Source organism: Xiphophorus maculatus, chromosome 16, assembly GCF_002775205.1.
Source record: "Xiphophorus maculatus strain JP 163 A chromosome 16, X_maculatus-5.0-male, whole genome shotgun sequence".
NCBI lineage: Eukaryota > Metazoa > Chordata > Actinopteri > Cyprinodontiformes > Poeciliidae > Xiphophorus > Xiphophorus maculatus.
In genome coordinates, this window is record NC_036458.1 from 7,026,352 (window position 1) to 7,043,468 (window position 17,117).

Below are 17,117 nucleotides of genomic sequence, written 5' to 3' on the forward strand. Positions count from 1 at the left end.
CTGACTGAAAAGAAATGGTACGTATATTTTCTCTTTGATTACAAGAAAGACAAATTTGTCTCTATGGCAACATTTCTTGCTGCAAAAAACCACAAACAATCTGGCATCACCCATCACTCTTATTAATCCTGTTTTAAAGTACCTATTGGCAAACTCTGAATGTAGGTTAGCAACCTGTGATTGGCAATATTTAAACAGCAAAATGGTAAAACAGTGCAATATTGACTGCAATAAGAAATTTAGTTGGTCTATAAGTCTATATCAAAATAACAAACATATTGTTTGTTATTTTGTTATATATAATACTTTTGCATATGTAAAAATTAACTGGTTTTAATGTTATTTTGTGTTTCTACTAAAAGTAATGAATTGTATTTTTATTGATAGTTATCCAACTGTAAGAATTCTTTTGTCAAGCTAAGTATTATGAAATCAATTTATCTTATTATTGAGTTGTTGCTCTTGCTGAGTCATTTATTTATTATCATTTTAGGTAAAGAAGTTACACAACTTATTTGGTCAGATTCTGACCACACCTACTGTTACATCTGCAAAGATAAAAATGGCGAAAGCAAATTTTCGCTTCAAATTTTAAATTGAGGCCAAAACTATATTTGATGTGGTGCTCAGACATCATCCAACAGGGCTGATTGGGAGCAGCTGGAGGAGAGCTCTAGCACAAAGGGGAAGGATAATTAAGTTTCACTCTCCTGTGGGAGACAGAAAGTGGACTGCTGTACTGTTTGGATGAGTATATGCATGTACATGCCTTTTTTCCAAGTAATCTTCTCATGGGAGCTAGTTTGAATGCGAAGTGTTCCTGTAATAGGCAGCACGCTCTCTGAAGCAACGACTGGAGACGAAACTGTTTAAATGCAAAACATGAAGAATATTTGTCTAACCTGTGATTAACCCATCCATGTGAGCACAATAAAAACCTATGAAGGAGTGTATTTGGAACCCAAAATGTGTTCTGAGTTTGACAGAATCAAAAAGCAAAATTATTTTCTAAAGAAAATTAAAGTGGTGTTATTAAGTAAAATCTATGTTTTTCTTTTGTAACGTTATTACCTCATCAAAAACCTAACTGCTTCTCAGTTGGCACTCCTAAGAACGGTTGTTAATAGCATAATGAGAAGCATTGTGGCGATGACATTCTGAAGGTGGAGCACTAGAAAGAGCAGGAGCTTCTTAAAGGAACATGGACCGAACTTCAAGGCATCAAATTACAAAGTCAAATTTCTTTTAACTCATCTTTGTTACATAAAACTGAAGGAAACATACTTGATTGTGCCTTAAAATGCTGGAAAATACTTAATGCCACACCTTCACTTAATTTCTCTTTGGGATCAATGAAGTATTTTTGAATTTTGAATTTAAATTGAGGCAGCCATTATTTGTGCTATGTCAGCTCACTTATGTTTCCACATTCAACATATTATCTGGGAAACTAGGAAATTGAAAATTTAGCTTCTGCATAGCAACGAAAACATGTCACAGCCTACTGTAAGCACTGAAAACGTAATGGCACTGATGTCTTGTTTTAGAAGACATCGTGACATTCGCTGCCAATAACCTACATGTGGGTAGGTAGGTTACTAAAGACACAGACTTCACACTGATTTTCAACAGTTAACGCCCTGGAGTTGGCGAGCCAATCAGCAGTGAAGTCATATGCTTCACACACATGTACCGCACAGATACACACACATGCCCATAGACTGGGCCCTCTGTTCTTGAGCAAGGGAGTGTGACAACAGGAAACGAGCACTTAGCTGCCATGACCCTCGCATCAAAGACTAAGCTGTATGTTAATAAAGATACACGCAACCTACTATTAGATCCTTATGCTGTTATTTCTGCTTTTTAAGGCGTTGTCTTGTTTCACATGGTAACACAATGTACAGTGTCTAGAAAAAACATTCATTCCTTGTGAATGCCTTGAAAAAAATTGCAAGTTGAAATAAAATTATTTTTATATATTATTAAAATATTCCTTATGCATGTATGATGGTAACCAAAAGCTTATGTAGCTCATTTGCTGTGTGTCCTTTGGCTTATTTTTTATGTACTGCTTGCCTTTAAAAGCTAACGATAAAAATAAAACTATTAAAAAGAAGTAGCGATCCTCTTGTGGAAAGTGAAGCATAAAGGCTGAAACCTAACAAACGACTCATTTCCCCAGCTCCCACCTAAAAAAATATAGAAATAAAAAAACCAACGGTGTAAAACAGCAGGTAATTACTAATATTAGAGTCTTTTAAAACCTTTCTGCACTGCTCATATGTCAACTTGTAAAAAATATCAAGGTCTTCCGAGAGACGAGGCAGAAGGAAAAGCACTTTTACACAATAAGCAGCTGCATCTTGACAACTTGACAGGTCAATTACTGTGTGTGGTGTATATGTCATGTCTGGAAGATCTGGAAAACTCATCCAGCTGTGTGAATATTTCAATCATATGCTTAAAAAATATAATATAAAGAAGCAGTTTATTTAGTTGAACTCTGACTTTAACTAAACAGATTACAAATTGCGTCGTAAAGTAAGATTCATTTAGAAGTTTGCATTTATTTTTGTGTTCTGATTGTTTTGATTTCATGTGCCTTGATAAGGTCCCACACAAATATTAAAAGTGTAAACTTAATATTTATAGAGGAGTTTGTTTTCTCATTCTACTATGTCAAACTGTAGTGTATATTTAAAAATAGGAGACGATAAAGTGAGCTCAAGACGCAAGCTGACAGACTGTCTACAGTCATCTTAAAGCGTATGACAGTGTGTACGTCACCGATGTAAAAGAGTGATGCGCACGGAGCAGTCCTACGTGTCGGCATATGGCACACCACTCACTGTGAAACCCACTGCATGTGTTTACATCAGAAAAGAAGCAGAAGTGAATCTGTCTGGTGTGTGGAGCAGTTTGTGGACTCCTGCATGCGCAAAGTACACATACACAGAGGTTCAGCAGAGGGAAAGAGCTCAGATGTGAAAGATAAGTTTTTATTGCAGCATGACAAAATGCATAAATATTAAACTTGGTGCTGAATCAAGTTTTATTAGATTCAGAGTTGATTTAGATTGATAGTTATTGATTTTTTTTAAACTTCACACTCTTATTTTAACACTTTGATTTGAGTAAAACTTTGCCTTCTTTGTCTTCTTCCAATAAAATGAACTTTGGAGATTTTGTACCTACAAAACACATGCAGACTCAAAGCTAAACCTAAGGGTCTCGCTCTTAGAAAATGTCCTTTTTGCAATCCAGTTTTTCATAGCTATTGGTGTGCTATGCTAAGTCAACCTTATATATAACATGTTCAAAAATCAACATTAAGTTGGTATATTAACCCGTTTAATCCCACAGGCAACAATTGTTGCCAGACATTTTTTCTAACTTCTGGAAGCTCTAAAAGAATTGTTTTGACTTTTGGCAGCTAATTGAAGTTTTAAAATAAAATAATAGGGTGTCTTCTTTAAGCACTATAAATTTCATGTATCTAGTGTAAAAGGTCACATGACCAGACCTCTTTACTTTCTGCCTGTAACACTGGAGGTAAATGTCAGTCACAAACCTGTACAAGAGGAAGTGAGTAAAATATTGCTGCTAGCATAATACATAGACAGCACTATGCTATGTGTCCATAGCTTTGCTGTTTATTCTATATACCTTGTGTTCCCACACAGCTTAAAAATGTCAGATATTTTAGATCTTCTAGACCTGAAGGAACTTCAAAATAATGTCTTCTACATCACTGTCATTCCCACAGTTGAAACCTCTGAGACCTGTTTTGTATCCACAGAACAGGATACAAAACTCAAAATGGTGAAAACATGTTCCTATTAAAACCACTGTTGTTTTTGCAGCAATGGCTTCTTCCTTGCTTAGTCCATGTTGGTCTTTGGATAATGACACAGGCTCACCCAATTCAGCCAGTAATAAAAAAATGTCCTTTCTGATGCTAAAAAAAGCATAATAGAAAAGCATCTGGAAACTGTAACCAAGAATCAACCAGACTTGCAGGGGTCCACAATTCCCTCCTTAAAAACCTTGCCTGATTTCTTTCAGTTTTTCCATTAGCTCACACAAGGAATCAGTTTGTTTAATGCCTTATCTTACAAACACCTTATCAGGTTTGCCTCCAATTAACTATCAGAAATGTACAAAGTCATGAAATCATCAATTGGGTTTTTCGAAATTGACTAAAGGAGTAGAAAGAGATAAAGGACTAGAAAGAGATATATGCAAATGTCTGACTGAAGAATTAAATAAACAAATTATTCTCTCATCATTCCTATAGTTGGTATATAAAATAACAAATCCTAGCTGTGGTTTAGACGGTTAGGGCCAAACCTACCATTTTTGTTACTGGTATTAAAGTGAAAGGGAAGGTGTTGGTCAGATTTAAAGTGATGAATGAGACATACCTGATCAATAACAAGTCCACTTTATGGGTAGACAGGAATCTGCATGGACACTCACATACACACAAAAACACAGCAGCCACCAAGCTCTTAACCTTTAAGGAAAACATAACTTTTTTCTGCATAAGGAAGTTAAAGGTTGTCTAAAGAAAATCGCAGTGTCTATCTTTATTCACTCCCTAATATTTCAATGTTTAAAGTCCTCAAGGGAAATTGCACTGAGATCAGAAAGTAAAAGACATTGTAAGTTCAAAGTTTTCAAATGAACCTGTTTGTGCACAGCATAGCTAGATTCCAAGTTAGCCTGGAACACCGCATTTCTGATAAAGTAATAAACAGAGCAATTTAGTAAACAGAAAACTATTATGTTATGCTTTAAATAACACCTCTCCTTCTGTTTGCTTTGAATATTGTCCTCTGCAGTAATAATTCAATGCAAATGTTTCAGCAAACTGTGTCTGCCATAACAGTTTACCATGTCATAGGCGTTTAGCACTTTGCGCAGAAGCTCAGGCACAGGACCCTGCGCTTCCATGGTGGGGTAGGTCTCGCTCAGGTCCACTATCACCTTCAGTGACCGTTCACTGTTCATCAGCCACGTAGATACAGTCAGGATGCACTGCTTCATGTTGGCGGCAGGCGTCAGGCCACAAAGCTCCTTAAAGGACACCATGGCATTCTGGCAAAAAATAAAAAAATAAAAAGAATATGAATTTAAAAGTAAAGCAAATATTTAGCTATTGGCAAACAGAGAAAAACTGTATTCAGTAATTGCAGTTTAATGACACATTTGTTTATTTTGTACAGCATCAGTAATTTCATCTCTGTTTAAGTTGATTTCTGCAAAGAACTACTTACCTTCTATACAGTGTTAGATATAACAAATATTAAAATTAGAATTATAAAAATAAGGTTAAATGTAATTTTAGTTATATTTTTAATTGGTTTTATTAACAAAGTAGATTAACCAGAATAGTTTTCTTTTTTCTGATTGTTTTTAATGATGTTTGCAGACTGAAATTACATTTTGAACCAGAAAAATGTATAGTGTGGTTTGAATTGTTATAATTATCATAAAGATATGGCATAGCCTAGGCAGTTTGAAAATTGTTCTTGCGGGTCTAATAAATTGTAAGATAGTTAACACATTGTTTTATTTTGAGCAAGGAGGCATAATGAGCCAAACTACACCAAACGGAATGGTATTTGTCGTATTTATCCATATACTAATGTCTCCATACTATTTTAGATAAAAGCTTCAATAGACAAAAGTTTGTTTTAGAGTTGCACACTGGCTAAACTGAGACCTGGTTATTTCCAAATCTATTTGATCATATTGACCCTCGGAATAGTAAGTTCATAGTAAGTCAATTTGTATCATGCTGGAAGTGGCTCTTTATACATAATCATAATCCTTTACATTTTACTTAAAAGTTTGACAGAAGAAAAATTATAGTGCTTGAAGCAAAAACAATTGCCAAAAAAATGGTTGAAAGCTTAATCAAGAAAAACATCCTTAGAGGCAGTGCTAAAGAAGACATGCAAGGTCATAATCATAAAAAAACTAAGAAAAACATCTGGTCGCACACATAAAGACGCTAAATAAAATGAGCAAGTCACTTATTTCTGTCTTGCTTTCTATGGTTCTTTATTGAGTAAATTGGCTGTAAATATGATGCATAAAAAATCAAAAGGTGACACATACCCAGCTGGAAAATTATACATCACTGCTATAAGAGGAATGCAGACTTTGCCTCAACATGTCTTGCTACTAAATCTAGCTCCAACCATGAATCTTATTTTTCCTCAGGGGCAGATGTGGCTCAGTTAAGTGGCACAGGTCTGCTGTCATTTCCATAGCAAGCACCTCCTTTCCACATTCTCGAGAGTCCTTGAAATACACTGTGAACCTGAGCTTGTCAAAAAGCCAAAATCTCAACGACTTTTGATATATGCAGTGTGAATTTACTTAATGTAAATAGGGTGCATACAGAAGTTACATAATACAATTTGTGCTTGTCACTTATAGCTGTTACCAACTTCGCACAAGTCATCAATCTAAACTGTTACATCTTGAGATTTCAGCCTTTTATTATATGTAGTCAGCAAACGTAGAAGAAAGCTAAACTAAATTCATCTGAATTGCCCCAGGCCTCGTTCTCTTTCTCTGTTTTACTCATCAAAATCCCTCTGCAACGTACTTTTCAGCCCACATCTTGATTCAAAGTCTCTACTGCCACTGCCAGCGTGGGAATCTGGCAACCAGCTATTGCCATTGATAGCACAGAAAAGAGAGGGGGGAAAGCTATCCGATATTTAAACGTATTGAGATGAGGGAAAGGGGCATGAAGGAAGACCTACAGCTCTCTGAAAAAGTATTTAGTCCCTGACTAGATCATCGATTTTTCATATCAAACATAGCCAATGTAAATATAAAAAAACAACTTTCAAGTTATTTTCCGGTCATGCAACAACTTTAGATCTTGGCCTAATCAAATCACGTGTTGCATCATGCAATATACAGGGTGTAATGAGACACTTCACGTCCAGCTCCTAATCAGCAAAACTGTATGGTCACAAATCAGACCTGTTGGAAGTTCTGATGATTCTACAGCAAACCCACGAGCCAAATTTATCTGAACCAAGGAAGAGTGATTGTTTTTGTTCTCAGGCGAGCGCCTCCTCACTTTCAGGTTGTTGTTTTTCTTTTTGAAATTCTGGATCCAAGCATCGGGGCCATACAGTGTGACAACAGCTGTTCAAAATAACTTCTCATTACACAGACAAAAGTAAACCTAATAACTGGTTGAGGCACCCTTGACAGCAACTTTTGCATTTAAGAGTCTGCAATAACTGTCCAGGAACATTTTTGCATCGCTGTGGAAGAATTTGGATCAACTTCTCTTTGTAGAATTTTTTTCTTCTCGTTTTTTAGAATTCAGCAAAACTGGAGGGTTTTCCAACATGAATTCTGTGTTTAACATCATGACATGGCTTCTAAACCAGCAACATTTCCAGATCATATATCAGGAACCTATGCCAACTTATGCAGAGGAAAATGTATCCAACCTTTATAAGCCCAGAAACGCCCCAAAGAGCAAAAAAGCCGGGAATGTGGACCTGTCTGCAAGAGAACAAGAAGAGACACAGTGTGAGCTCTCTGTCTGCACACTGGCACAGGTGGATGCTGAGCGAGACTGAAGTTTAGCCAAAAAAAAAAACAAACTGACTCCTGACTGCAGAGATTGTAAGTTACAGTAATAAGTGTTGGAGTCCTCAAACTGAGAGCTGAGACCTGTTCCTTTGTCCCTCTGCTCTGCTGTTCACACGTTTTTTCCATCTGCTAATAATGGCACTCAGTGTGGTCTCTCTTCTGGCAGTGACTTTGTTTCTCATTTTTTATTGACTTTCTTTAGTTCAGGGCATAATGTACTGCCTTTTAATCACTTTTATAATGACTTGGTGTCATACGTATGTATTTAAACGATTTACTGATTGCTGGTCTCAGAGCAATCAGGCATGGGTGTGGCTTGTGAAATTAAAATACGCTTTCCAGATATTATGGTAAATTAAAAACGTGAAAAAATCTGAGGGGCACATACATGTTTACAGCAGTGAGTTGTGTAGGATTCACGCGGGAGAAGAAATTATTTTTGTAGAGCTGACTGATGCTGTACAAGGGAATCCATGTGTGTCTCTGTGCTGGACCCCCAAGACTGCTGAAAAACCTTTGAGGATGTGAGGCACGAGCTTCCTGAAGACAAAGAGAGTGTCCGGGGGACAGAGGATCTGTGTGCAAAGACTCAAACTCAGTTAAAACCTCTTAGACCACCGACCGTGGCTCTGGAATAATTCAGTACTTGATTTTGTGCGTGTGATCTGTGAGCCCGTCTACTGGTCGATGTTTATGTTTCAGTGTGCTGTGAACTGAAGTTATTACAGGGTTTAGGCATAATTCCCTGCATGCATGTCTTTGATTACATGCATAAATGTTTTTAGATAATCATTGTGTAATAAAAGCCATTCTGTTTCCAATTCACAATCTTACAAAACCCAATGAGAGGCTTGTGTTTTTAATTACTCCCTTCCCCCCTCTATTCCTCCTCCAACATTCCCCAAATGAGAGCTCCGTGTCCGGTTACAGCACTGCTTTTGTTTCTGATTGCCCAGCTCTCTTGTCGCTTTTTCTTTTTTTTTCTGCTTTTGTCTCTTCATCTCTCACTCCCTTCTGGCTTACAGCACTAATGTGACAATAATGGCTGGCACAAAGATGTTTCAGCAAACAAAAACTGAAACTCCAGCTTGGCGTCGCTCTAAAGGCTTCATTCAGTCTTTCATGAGCTTCACAGAAAACATTTTACAGAAACAACTCATCTCCTGCCTTGATCCACATAGAAAACATATAAATCAAACACATGTCTTCATTTGTCAGTGTTTGCAGACTCCCTGACGCTTTTTAATAAGCAAATGAATCATGTTTTCTTTTGTTTTTCAAAACAAACACAATGGAACCATAGCTAAGGAAAAAGGTAATCTTTCTGCAGGTTACTGAGGTACAAATGTCTACAGCTTTCATGATATGAACTCGAAAACTTTGTTTTAACACCTACTTCCCCTGTGTATTCAGAAAGGTCAGAAGGTTTAACCCAGTCAGGTTTGTGTGTTGTTGGTCCTTTGGTTTCCCAAGTAGGCTCTATGAAGCCTTCACATCTGCCCTTCATTTTTGCATTTAAAAGGGACAAGTCCTTATTGTAGAAAGACATGCATCTATCCTCATTTCCACCCTCTCTCAACTTCGGCACATTAATTTATTTCCTGAACTTTTATCTTCATTTCAAAAAGACAAATTTAAATTTTAAAACCTGTAAAAAAAAAAAAAAAGCGAGCCGGTGAGCATTTAGTGCAGCCGGCAGCTTTATTTGATCAGGTTAACACAGACTCCTGCTCAATCACGCAGCGACATTTTTCATACAGGCTCATATATTGGATTCTGAGGACATTTGCTATCAACGATGATTGATGGTAAAGATTAGATTCTTATCTTTCACACAGGGCAGGGCTATGATTAAATCCAAATTTAGCATTGCTTAGTTGATTGCTGTTGCACAGAAGTAATGATCTTTAATTAGTTTGTGTGAGATTTGCGAAAAAAATTAAAAAATAGACATTGCCCATCCTAATCATGATTTGTTAAGCGGTCTAACAATTTAAAGGCTTTCTTAAAAATGTGTTCAGTTACACCACAAAATGCTCTAAACCACTTAAGCCAGTTTGCATTTTCCACAATTTGTTAAACATACAGTTTCATGAGGGCATTGATTGACAAAAATAATAATAAAGCATCTTTAAATGGTTATTTTTCCATGTAGCAAATAGATAGATCAGACAATGAGAAGCAAAATGTTTGTCTTTTAAGATACTTTATGTAAATGTCTGGTTTCAACTGTACCTATAGCAACAAGCCACTCTTCATATCCGCTTCCTCTTTCTTGTGTGAACACTTGCTCAATGTTCTCTGTTTGCTCAAGGAATCAGAAAGGTTAAGTAATAATCTTTTCAATGTAGCTGTGCAGACATTAAACTTTCGGAATGCTTATGTGATCATAAGTTTCTGCAAGTTACAGATTATGAATTCAGTTTTACACAAAGTAGAAGCTTTACAAAAAAAACCCAAAAAACTGCCCATACAAATTCAAGGTTCACACATTTTTATACATATGTTATTATCTAGTCTTTATGAAGGTACTGATTTAGCTATTCTAATTTTTATTAATTTTATTTCCATCCCAACCACACAGGACTACTCTGATGTTATATGTAGGCAGTTATATACGTATATATACATTATATATATATATTGTCTTCATAAGACATCTAGTTCATGAAAAAGTTCTTGAGTTAGATAAAGGGATAAGGAGAGAGACTTAAAAGTTAGGCAGGAAAGTGGTGTATAAATAATTTTCTATCTTTTATATTAGTTTCTTTGTTTAGAAGATTTCAAATGTTCCTAAAGAATGTAATATAACAGAGCAGAACAGTAAGAACATATTACTGAAGAAATTTGTACATATTTATGTGATGCAGTTTCTTACCTGCACATTTTCTCTGAGGTCTGTTGCCTCCCTGAGGGGCTGGGTAGAAGCTCTGAAGAGCTCATCCACTACTTTGATCCCTGTGGTCTTGGTGGTGGTATACTCCCGAGCCTTTCTACCTTTCTTTACTGATAGACCCCTTTTATGTGCCTTTCCTCCACCGCGCCTGTTGGTGATGGCCACATGAACGAACAGAGTGGTGTTGGGCAGGAACTCTCCTGTGAGAGATTGCAGAGGGACGTGTCTATAGCCTGGCTGTAGGCACTCAAAAGGGATGGTGTACTGACCGATGAACTCGTCTCCAATGTAGTCGTCATCCAGAACCACAAAGCGTAAAACTGCGAGTTCAGGTAAATTAATCTGGAACTCAAAACTCTCATCAAAAATGGGATTATCTCCATTTTGGGAAACTGTCTTGGTTCTTTGTTCAGCACAGTCAGCTGGTATGCCATGGATCTCTACATATATGTAAGGCTCAACCACATCACCCTTAGCAGCAGAGCCCCGAGGTTTTGGTAAATTCTGCCCACTGATGACTTTGATGTGGAGAAGCTGTGCAGACACACCTGGTAGAGAGTCCCGAGCATTGGCACTAAAGTAGGACACCTCCTCCCTCATAATGGCAGGCCGCAAGACATAACCGCAGTTTCCATTTTGCCTGAACCAACCAAGGTTAAGGTCCATCATCAAGCCTGGTGTCTGGTAGTTCATGGCCACGATCTGGCAGCCGCATTTCCAGAAATCTTGGGGATTCATATTGCTGGCATCAATCCTCATCGATGTGGGATATACCCTGGAGATGAAGCGCTTGTTATAACAGACAAACTCCTCTGGAAATTCATTGGCAAATCTGTTTGCATCTACCTCGTTGAAGGAGCATATCTCCCAGTATTTTTGCTCCCTCTTAGAAAGCTCAAAGTCCCTGAACTGTACTGACTTGCAAAGACACACGAGGTCAGAAAGCTCCCTGCACAGTCTGAGTCTTTTGCAGCCCAAACCATTCAGTTGGTCCTTTTCATCGGCTCCAACACGGCGTGACATTTCCAGGCCTTCCTCTTCATCTGTTACATCCCCCTCAGAATCAATGCAGCTTGGTGGCAACTTTTTACTCTTGAGGAGTATTTTGCCTTTAAGTTTTTCAGGTGAGGGTAGGTAGTTTTCTTCTTTGTTGGGTGGTTCAGCATACAGCTTATCCCCAAGAATTTTCTTCAGGTGTTGAACCATGACCCTCTGCTGGGGGATACAGCAATGAGTCACCAAGCACAGAATGAGAGGATACTCAGAACTTTCAAAAGCATACTGGTTTATGATGTCCAGAACTTTAGAGAAAGCGAGCTGAGAGGCCACAGAACTTCCAACATATACGACCGGCTCATTATCAGGGCCATCCCAGACTATGACCTCAATACTTCGACACCCCATCCTCAGAGCTCGGATATAGCTGCTGATGTCTGATGAACCCCAGAAATGATCATCAAGCAGAGAGGCATTATGGGAAGAGTTGATGTAGTAATGAGAGAGAGGCTGAGTCATATCCTGGCACACTTTTTTGTGCTGAGGGTCGAAAATGTGGCATTCCGAGGACAGGAGGTAGTGTGTGAAACCATCGATGGAGAGGTAGCCCCTTTCTCTGCCCTTGGCAGACGGCTCAAATTTCTGAACAATATCCCTGCACATTTCCTCCGTTACTCCCTCAACTCCCTGCTCGACCTCTACAAATAGCATCAGATCTTTACTGTCCAGATACTCTTTGTTACTGGAGAACTGAACCAGCAGAAAGAAAATCTCAGGTCGTGTGCAGAGCTCACAATAAGCTTCCACAAAAGTGTCCAAATTAATTGCCTCCCCATATTGATCTTTAGCTTTCTGTAATTCTTTGAATTTCAGCTCTATCCTGGACTCTTTCATTCCAGGATTAAGCCCCTTGATTATCTGGGTTGCTCTGAATAGGTCTATGTGTCCTCCTTTTTCCATATCTGCGAGCTCAAACACTGAACCAATCCAGGACGTTCGTAAGCTCGGTTGACTTGGTTCTGCCATGTCCACTGGGTGGCGACCGTAAGACACCAAATATCTTAGACCCATGACCCACGTGCTGACGACATCTGCTGTACTGGCTACCAAATCTAAACTTTCATAGTTATCTCCATAGATGATTGAGAAGGCGCACTCATCAGGGAACTGATCCGAGAGACCATTGCTGCGCAGAACTGGAGTTTTCTTCCCCAAACGGACTTCCTTGATGCTCTTGATTTCCAGTTTTGCCTTTTCTGAATCCTTCTTAGATGGCTCCCATCTCAGCCAGTGCATATCTGGATCGAGCAGGAAGTAGCGGTTGTACATGCGTGAGTTGGATCGCACCTTCTTCATTTCACAACCCTCCAACATAAAGGCCATGCAAGCAGCAGTGCTGTTGATTTTACGGTCACTCGGCATAGAGCTGAAGGACACAGTTTTCTTCCTGACCTGCTTCTGTTTGGAGCCATCCTGCAAATGAAAGAGCAGAAAATATTGTCTTAATTACAGGGAAATCTTATGTTACTTTTCATTTCAGATCACATTTAATGTGCAATAAATACAAAGTCATCCTTTTTTTAAAATAACATCATAGTTGGATAAATTACTGCAGCTCTTGAGAATGCATCATTTTCTTTAAACAGGGTAAATTGTCCCTTAAAGACACATTTCAAAGTACTGCGGACTAGCATAGTTTAAGTCACAATGTTCTCATTTCATAAGTGTAGTTTAGAGATTTAATGTTACTTTTTACTGCAAACAGGATCTGTTAATAAAATATTAATCCTGCAGGCAATCTTACAAAAATATATTTTTGCCAGCCAGCTTCAAAGACGAGCCATGTTTTGCTCCATTTCCGTTAATAACAAAAGCAAAAGTATTAAAAGGAGTAAAAAAAAAACAACCATCTAAACCACCTGCACTGGCACGGCTGAGGTTTTGCAGCTTTCAGGGTTTACTCGTCTAGCTGGCAGAAAGCAGACTGTGCTGCCCCACTTCCACACAAGGCTGTAGTTTCCTAGATAGCCTGAATTCTGCTGGCCTAATTTGAGACGTCCAAACTGGGTTTTCTGAAGACATACCAGAAAGGCCAGTACAATAAAAATCTAACTCTGAAAAGTGTTAGATAAATGGCTTTGATTTTACCATGGCTGAAGGACAAAATATTTGTAGTCCTGAAAGTTTCACTAAGATAAAAAAGCCTAAGACACAAGTTATTTATTTGCCCTGGTTTTGTGATTTTTTAAAACTTTACGAGGACAATTAGGAAAGACCCCCTGACCCTCATCCAGGTCAGCAGCTGCCTGTCTACATCTGATGGATTGTCATTGAACAAAGTCAAGCTCCAACAACAGTGTGACCACACTCAGTGAAAAACTTCAGGACAATCTGTTTCCCACCTGATGGTCAGGGGTAAATGCAAAACAATTTCTGAACTCCAGGGATGAGAAAAAGGCATGATCATCACTCTTTGGCTTTAGCCCTGTTTTACAACCTTCATTTCTCTTCCCTTTGTGTCACCTGTCACTATAACTTCATTATGTCTAAGTCCTCAGAAGAAATAGAAAAAAAACTTGTCTTAGATTTTCTGCTTGTACAGTTGAGAAATGTTGGCATGCATTTGTATGTGAGATTGTGCCAAGACCTGCAGACATATGGTAATGCAGATACCTTTGCCAAGTTTAAGGGCGGAAAGGATCACGCTGCTAGCACAGCTAGGGAAAGTTATAATTCCAAGTCTTTTACAAAGATAATTTAGGAGAAAAAAATTTAAGAACCCACTTCTCATAGGTAAACTGATGTGTTCTTGTTTCCTCCAAGAGATAATCCCAGGACGAGTTAAGCCGTCATTTGCTGAATCAACAAGATAAGAATCCACACTGAAAGGGATACAGGGGATAAGCAAAACTGAGCTCATACTGAGTAAGTTACTCTTTAAAAAAGCCAAAGTATATAACCAATCAAGTCTAATTATTTCGAGGCATTCTCTAAAAAGGTATTGTGGCAACACAAGGCCAAAGGCTGTGAAGGTAATTTAGTTTTTCATTAACATTCATCTACAATTAGCTGGGCAGATAAACAGGACAACATCCTGTTGCTATTCTCCCTTCAATCAAAGCATAACCAGTTTGCCATGGTTGTGACGGGGACATTTTTGCACATATTTAAATACATGCAGTCTTATTTTTTTCAGGTAAACTGTACATCTGGATATTTGCTTGTGCAGTCAACAATGATTACCTTTTTCTTCCTCAAAAAGAAAGAAAAATGACATTTTAAAACAGTATCAAATTCCTAATAAATCTGATCAAAAATAAGATGCTTCATGCACATATTACTATGACTTTATATACAAAGATTAAAAACTGAAATATCAATTTCACTCTTATTTCCACAAACATAAAATTTTCAGCAGAGAAAAAAAATATTTGGCTTTCAATGGAAATGAATGCTTCTTGAAAATTACAATTTTGCTTTATTGTAGACTTTTTCTTAACTTCAAAAATAAAAATGTTAATTTTAACCATTTCTACACCGCCCTGGAAACATCTTTATACCCTTTAAATGTATCTGCATCTTGTCACATTAAGCTAGTTGTATTTTTATTGGGAGTTTTTAGACTAACAACACTAAGTAATGCACAATAGTGACATGGATGGTTTTCTGGATGTTTAGTATGTACCTTGGTGTGTATTTATATTCTCCGCTAAAGATTTAAGTTCTTTGTTGCCACTAACGGGCTCTCTTCCAGGATTATCTTCCATCTTCCCATCAACGCTGACCAGCCTCCCTGTCCTGATAAAGATACGAACAAACACAGCAAGATGCTGCCACCACCATGTTTCAGCATGAGGACTATCTGTTAAGGGTGTTTGTTTCATACCATGCATAACTTTGCATGTAGGCCAAAAGCCTTCAGTTTTCATCTCATCTAACATGTCTGCTGTGCCCGCTTTATGGAATGTGGAAGACTGTAGAGGAGACTTCTTATGAATTTAACAATTGAACAATCCTTCCATGAAGGAGAGATGTGTGGTGTGTTCAACTAATAGCTGATGTTTCACCAGATTCTTCCACCACGCTGTGGGTCTCGGCCTCTTAGCTGCTCTCTTTGCTGGTTCACCTTAGGTGAAAGCTATGCCTTAATGGGTTTGCGGTTCTGCCATACTCTTTCTATTTTCAGAGCTCCAGGAGGTGTTCAAAGTTTGTAATATTGTTTTATAACCTCACCCTGCTTTTTGTCTGTCTTCAAATTTGTCTCTGACCTATCCTCTGTGTTCCTTCGCCTGCATGTATGTGTGAACATATATGCGCATCATTCATGTCTACTTGTAACATTTTTCAGCTACTTTATCCCGTAAACATGTCACATTTTAATTTACGGTCGTATGCTTTGGACTCTGTGTTGTTTCTGTTCCTGCAGTGATGTTGGGGTATTTTCGCAATCACTCACACCTCCCCCATTCTCCTCCCCATGGGGTCAGTGGCATCTCTTGGCGGGGTCAATCACTTCCTGATGCAGAGGTCAGCATGCTGGGGGGTGGGCACAAGGCAAACGCACAGCTTCCCAAAAATCATCCCTTTTTTATATCCCCTTTTATTTTTCCCAGTGACTTTTGTCACAACCTGACACTTGGCACCATAAGGTGACATGTGAAACTTGACACCTGGGAGGCAATTAATTCAACAAGCTCTAAGCTCTCATGTATAGCAACAGCAACAGCTCGCTGATTTTGTCCTTTCCCAGCTGAATAAAGTATAGCAAAACAAAAACTCTTGCCTTTCTTAGAGGTAGCATGGGTGCAACGTGCCATCCTTGCTCTCATGGTGATATCACCTGTATGCTTTGCTTCCCTTTGCTGCCTATGGCTCTTACAAGCACATAAAGACCATCACCTTTACAACACATACTAAAAAAATACAGCACTGCCGAGTAACAGCTGAAAGCCATAAAGAGAACATAAATTGGCAACCATGTTTGAATAATCAAAGTTCTCAGCTAATAAAGACGGTTTTCAATGCACAGGCGACAAAACTCGCCTGTGCATTGAACACTTTCAACACTTTCCTGTGGGACTCTGAACATACTGCACCCTTCACAACTGAGGCCCACTTTTGCCACCATTCCAGAAAATCTCAAACAATCCCACCTCCTCATCACGGCTGTGCCGGCTGCACGCTGCTCGCCTCCTATCATAGCTCAGCTCTAAAACAGCTCTGCTGAAAGCAGTCAGCCACGGCTTGCTTTCTCTCACCCACAGAGCTACTGTGTCATTTGTGTGTGTGCAATGAGAAATGCTGAACAAGACAACAGGGGGCTCATGTAATGGGGAGTGAAGACAGCGCCGCGCACTGCTTTCGTAATGACATGCTCTCCAAGACAGGAGTAACAGCATGTGAGGTCTGTTTGGCCATATGTGTGTTTGAGAATCACAGGGTCGCTGTCTCCACAGATCTGTGCACTCTGACAGACACAAGCTAATCAAATGCAAACATGTACATGCTAACTAGCTGCAGGAGATTAGGAAAAGATGATAATATTGATGAGATTAACAATATAACATGAGATAAATGAATAAAAAGT

The 17,117-nt window shown here is 38.5% G+C and overlaps 1 protein-coding gene across 1 annotated transcript in view; it reads right to left on the bottom strand.

Annotated features, from left to right (window-relative positions):
- The window catches only part of LOC102223102 (inactive phospholipase C-like protein 2), a 69,970-nt gene that overhangs the window by 15,135 nt on the left and 37,718 nt on the right, over window positions 1-17,117 (bottom strand). The window contains exons 2-3 of the mRNA XM_023348884.1: window positions 10,517-13,003; window positions 4,900-5,103 (exon numbers count right to left, since the gene is read on the bottom strand). Of these exons, the coding sequence (XP_023204652.1) occupies window positions 4,900-5,103; window positions 10,517-13,003 (2,691 nt within the window). The remainder of the gene's footprint in view (window positions 1-4,899; window positions 5,104-10,516; window positions 13,004-17,117) is intronic.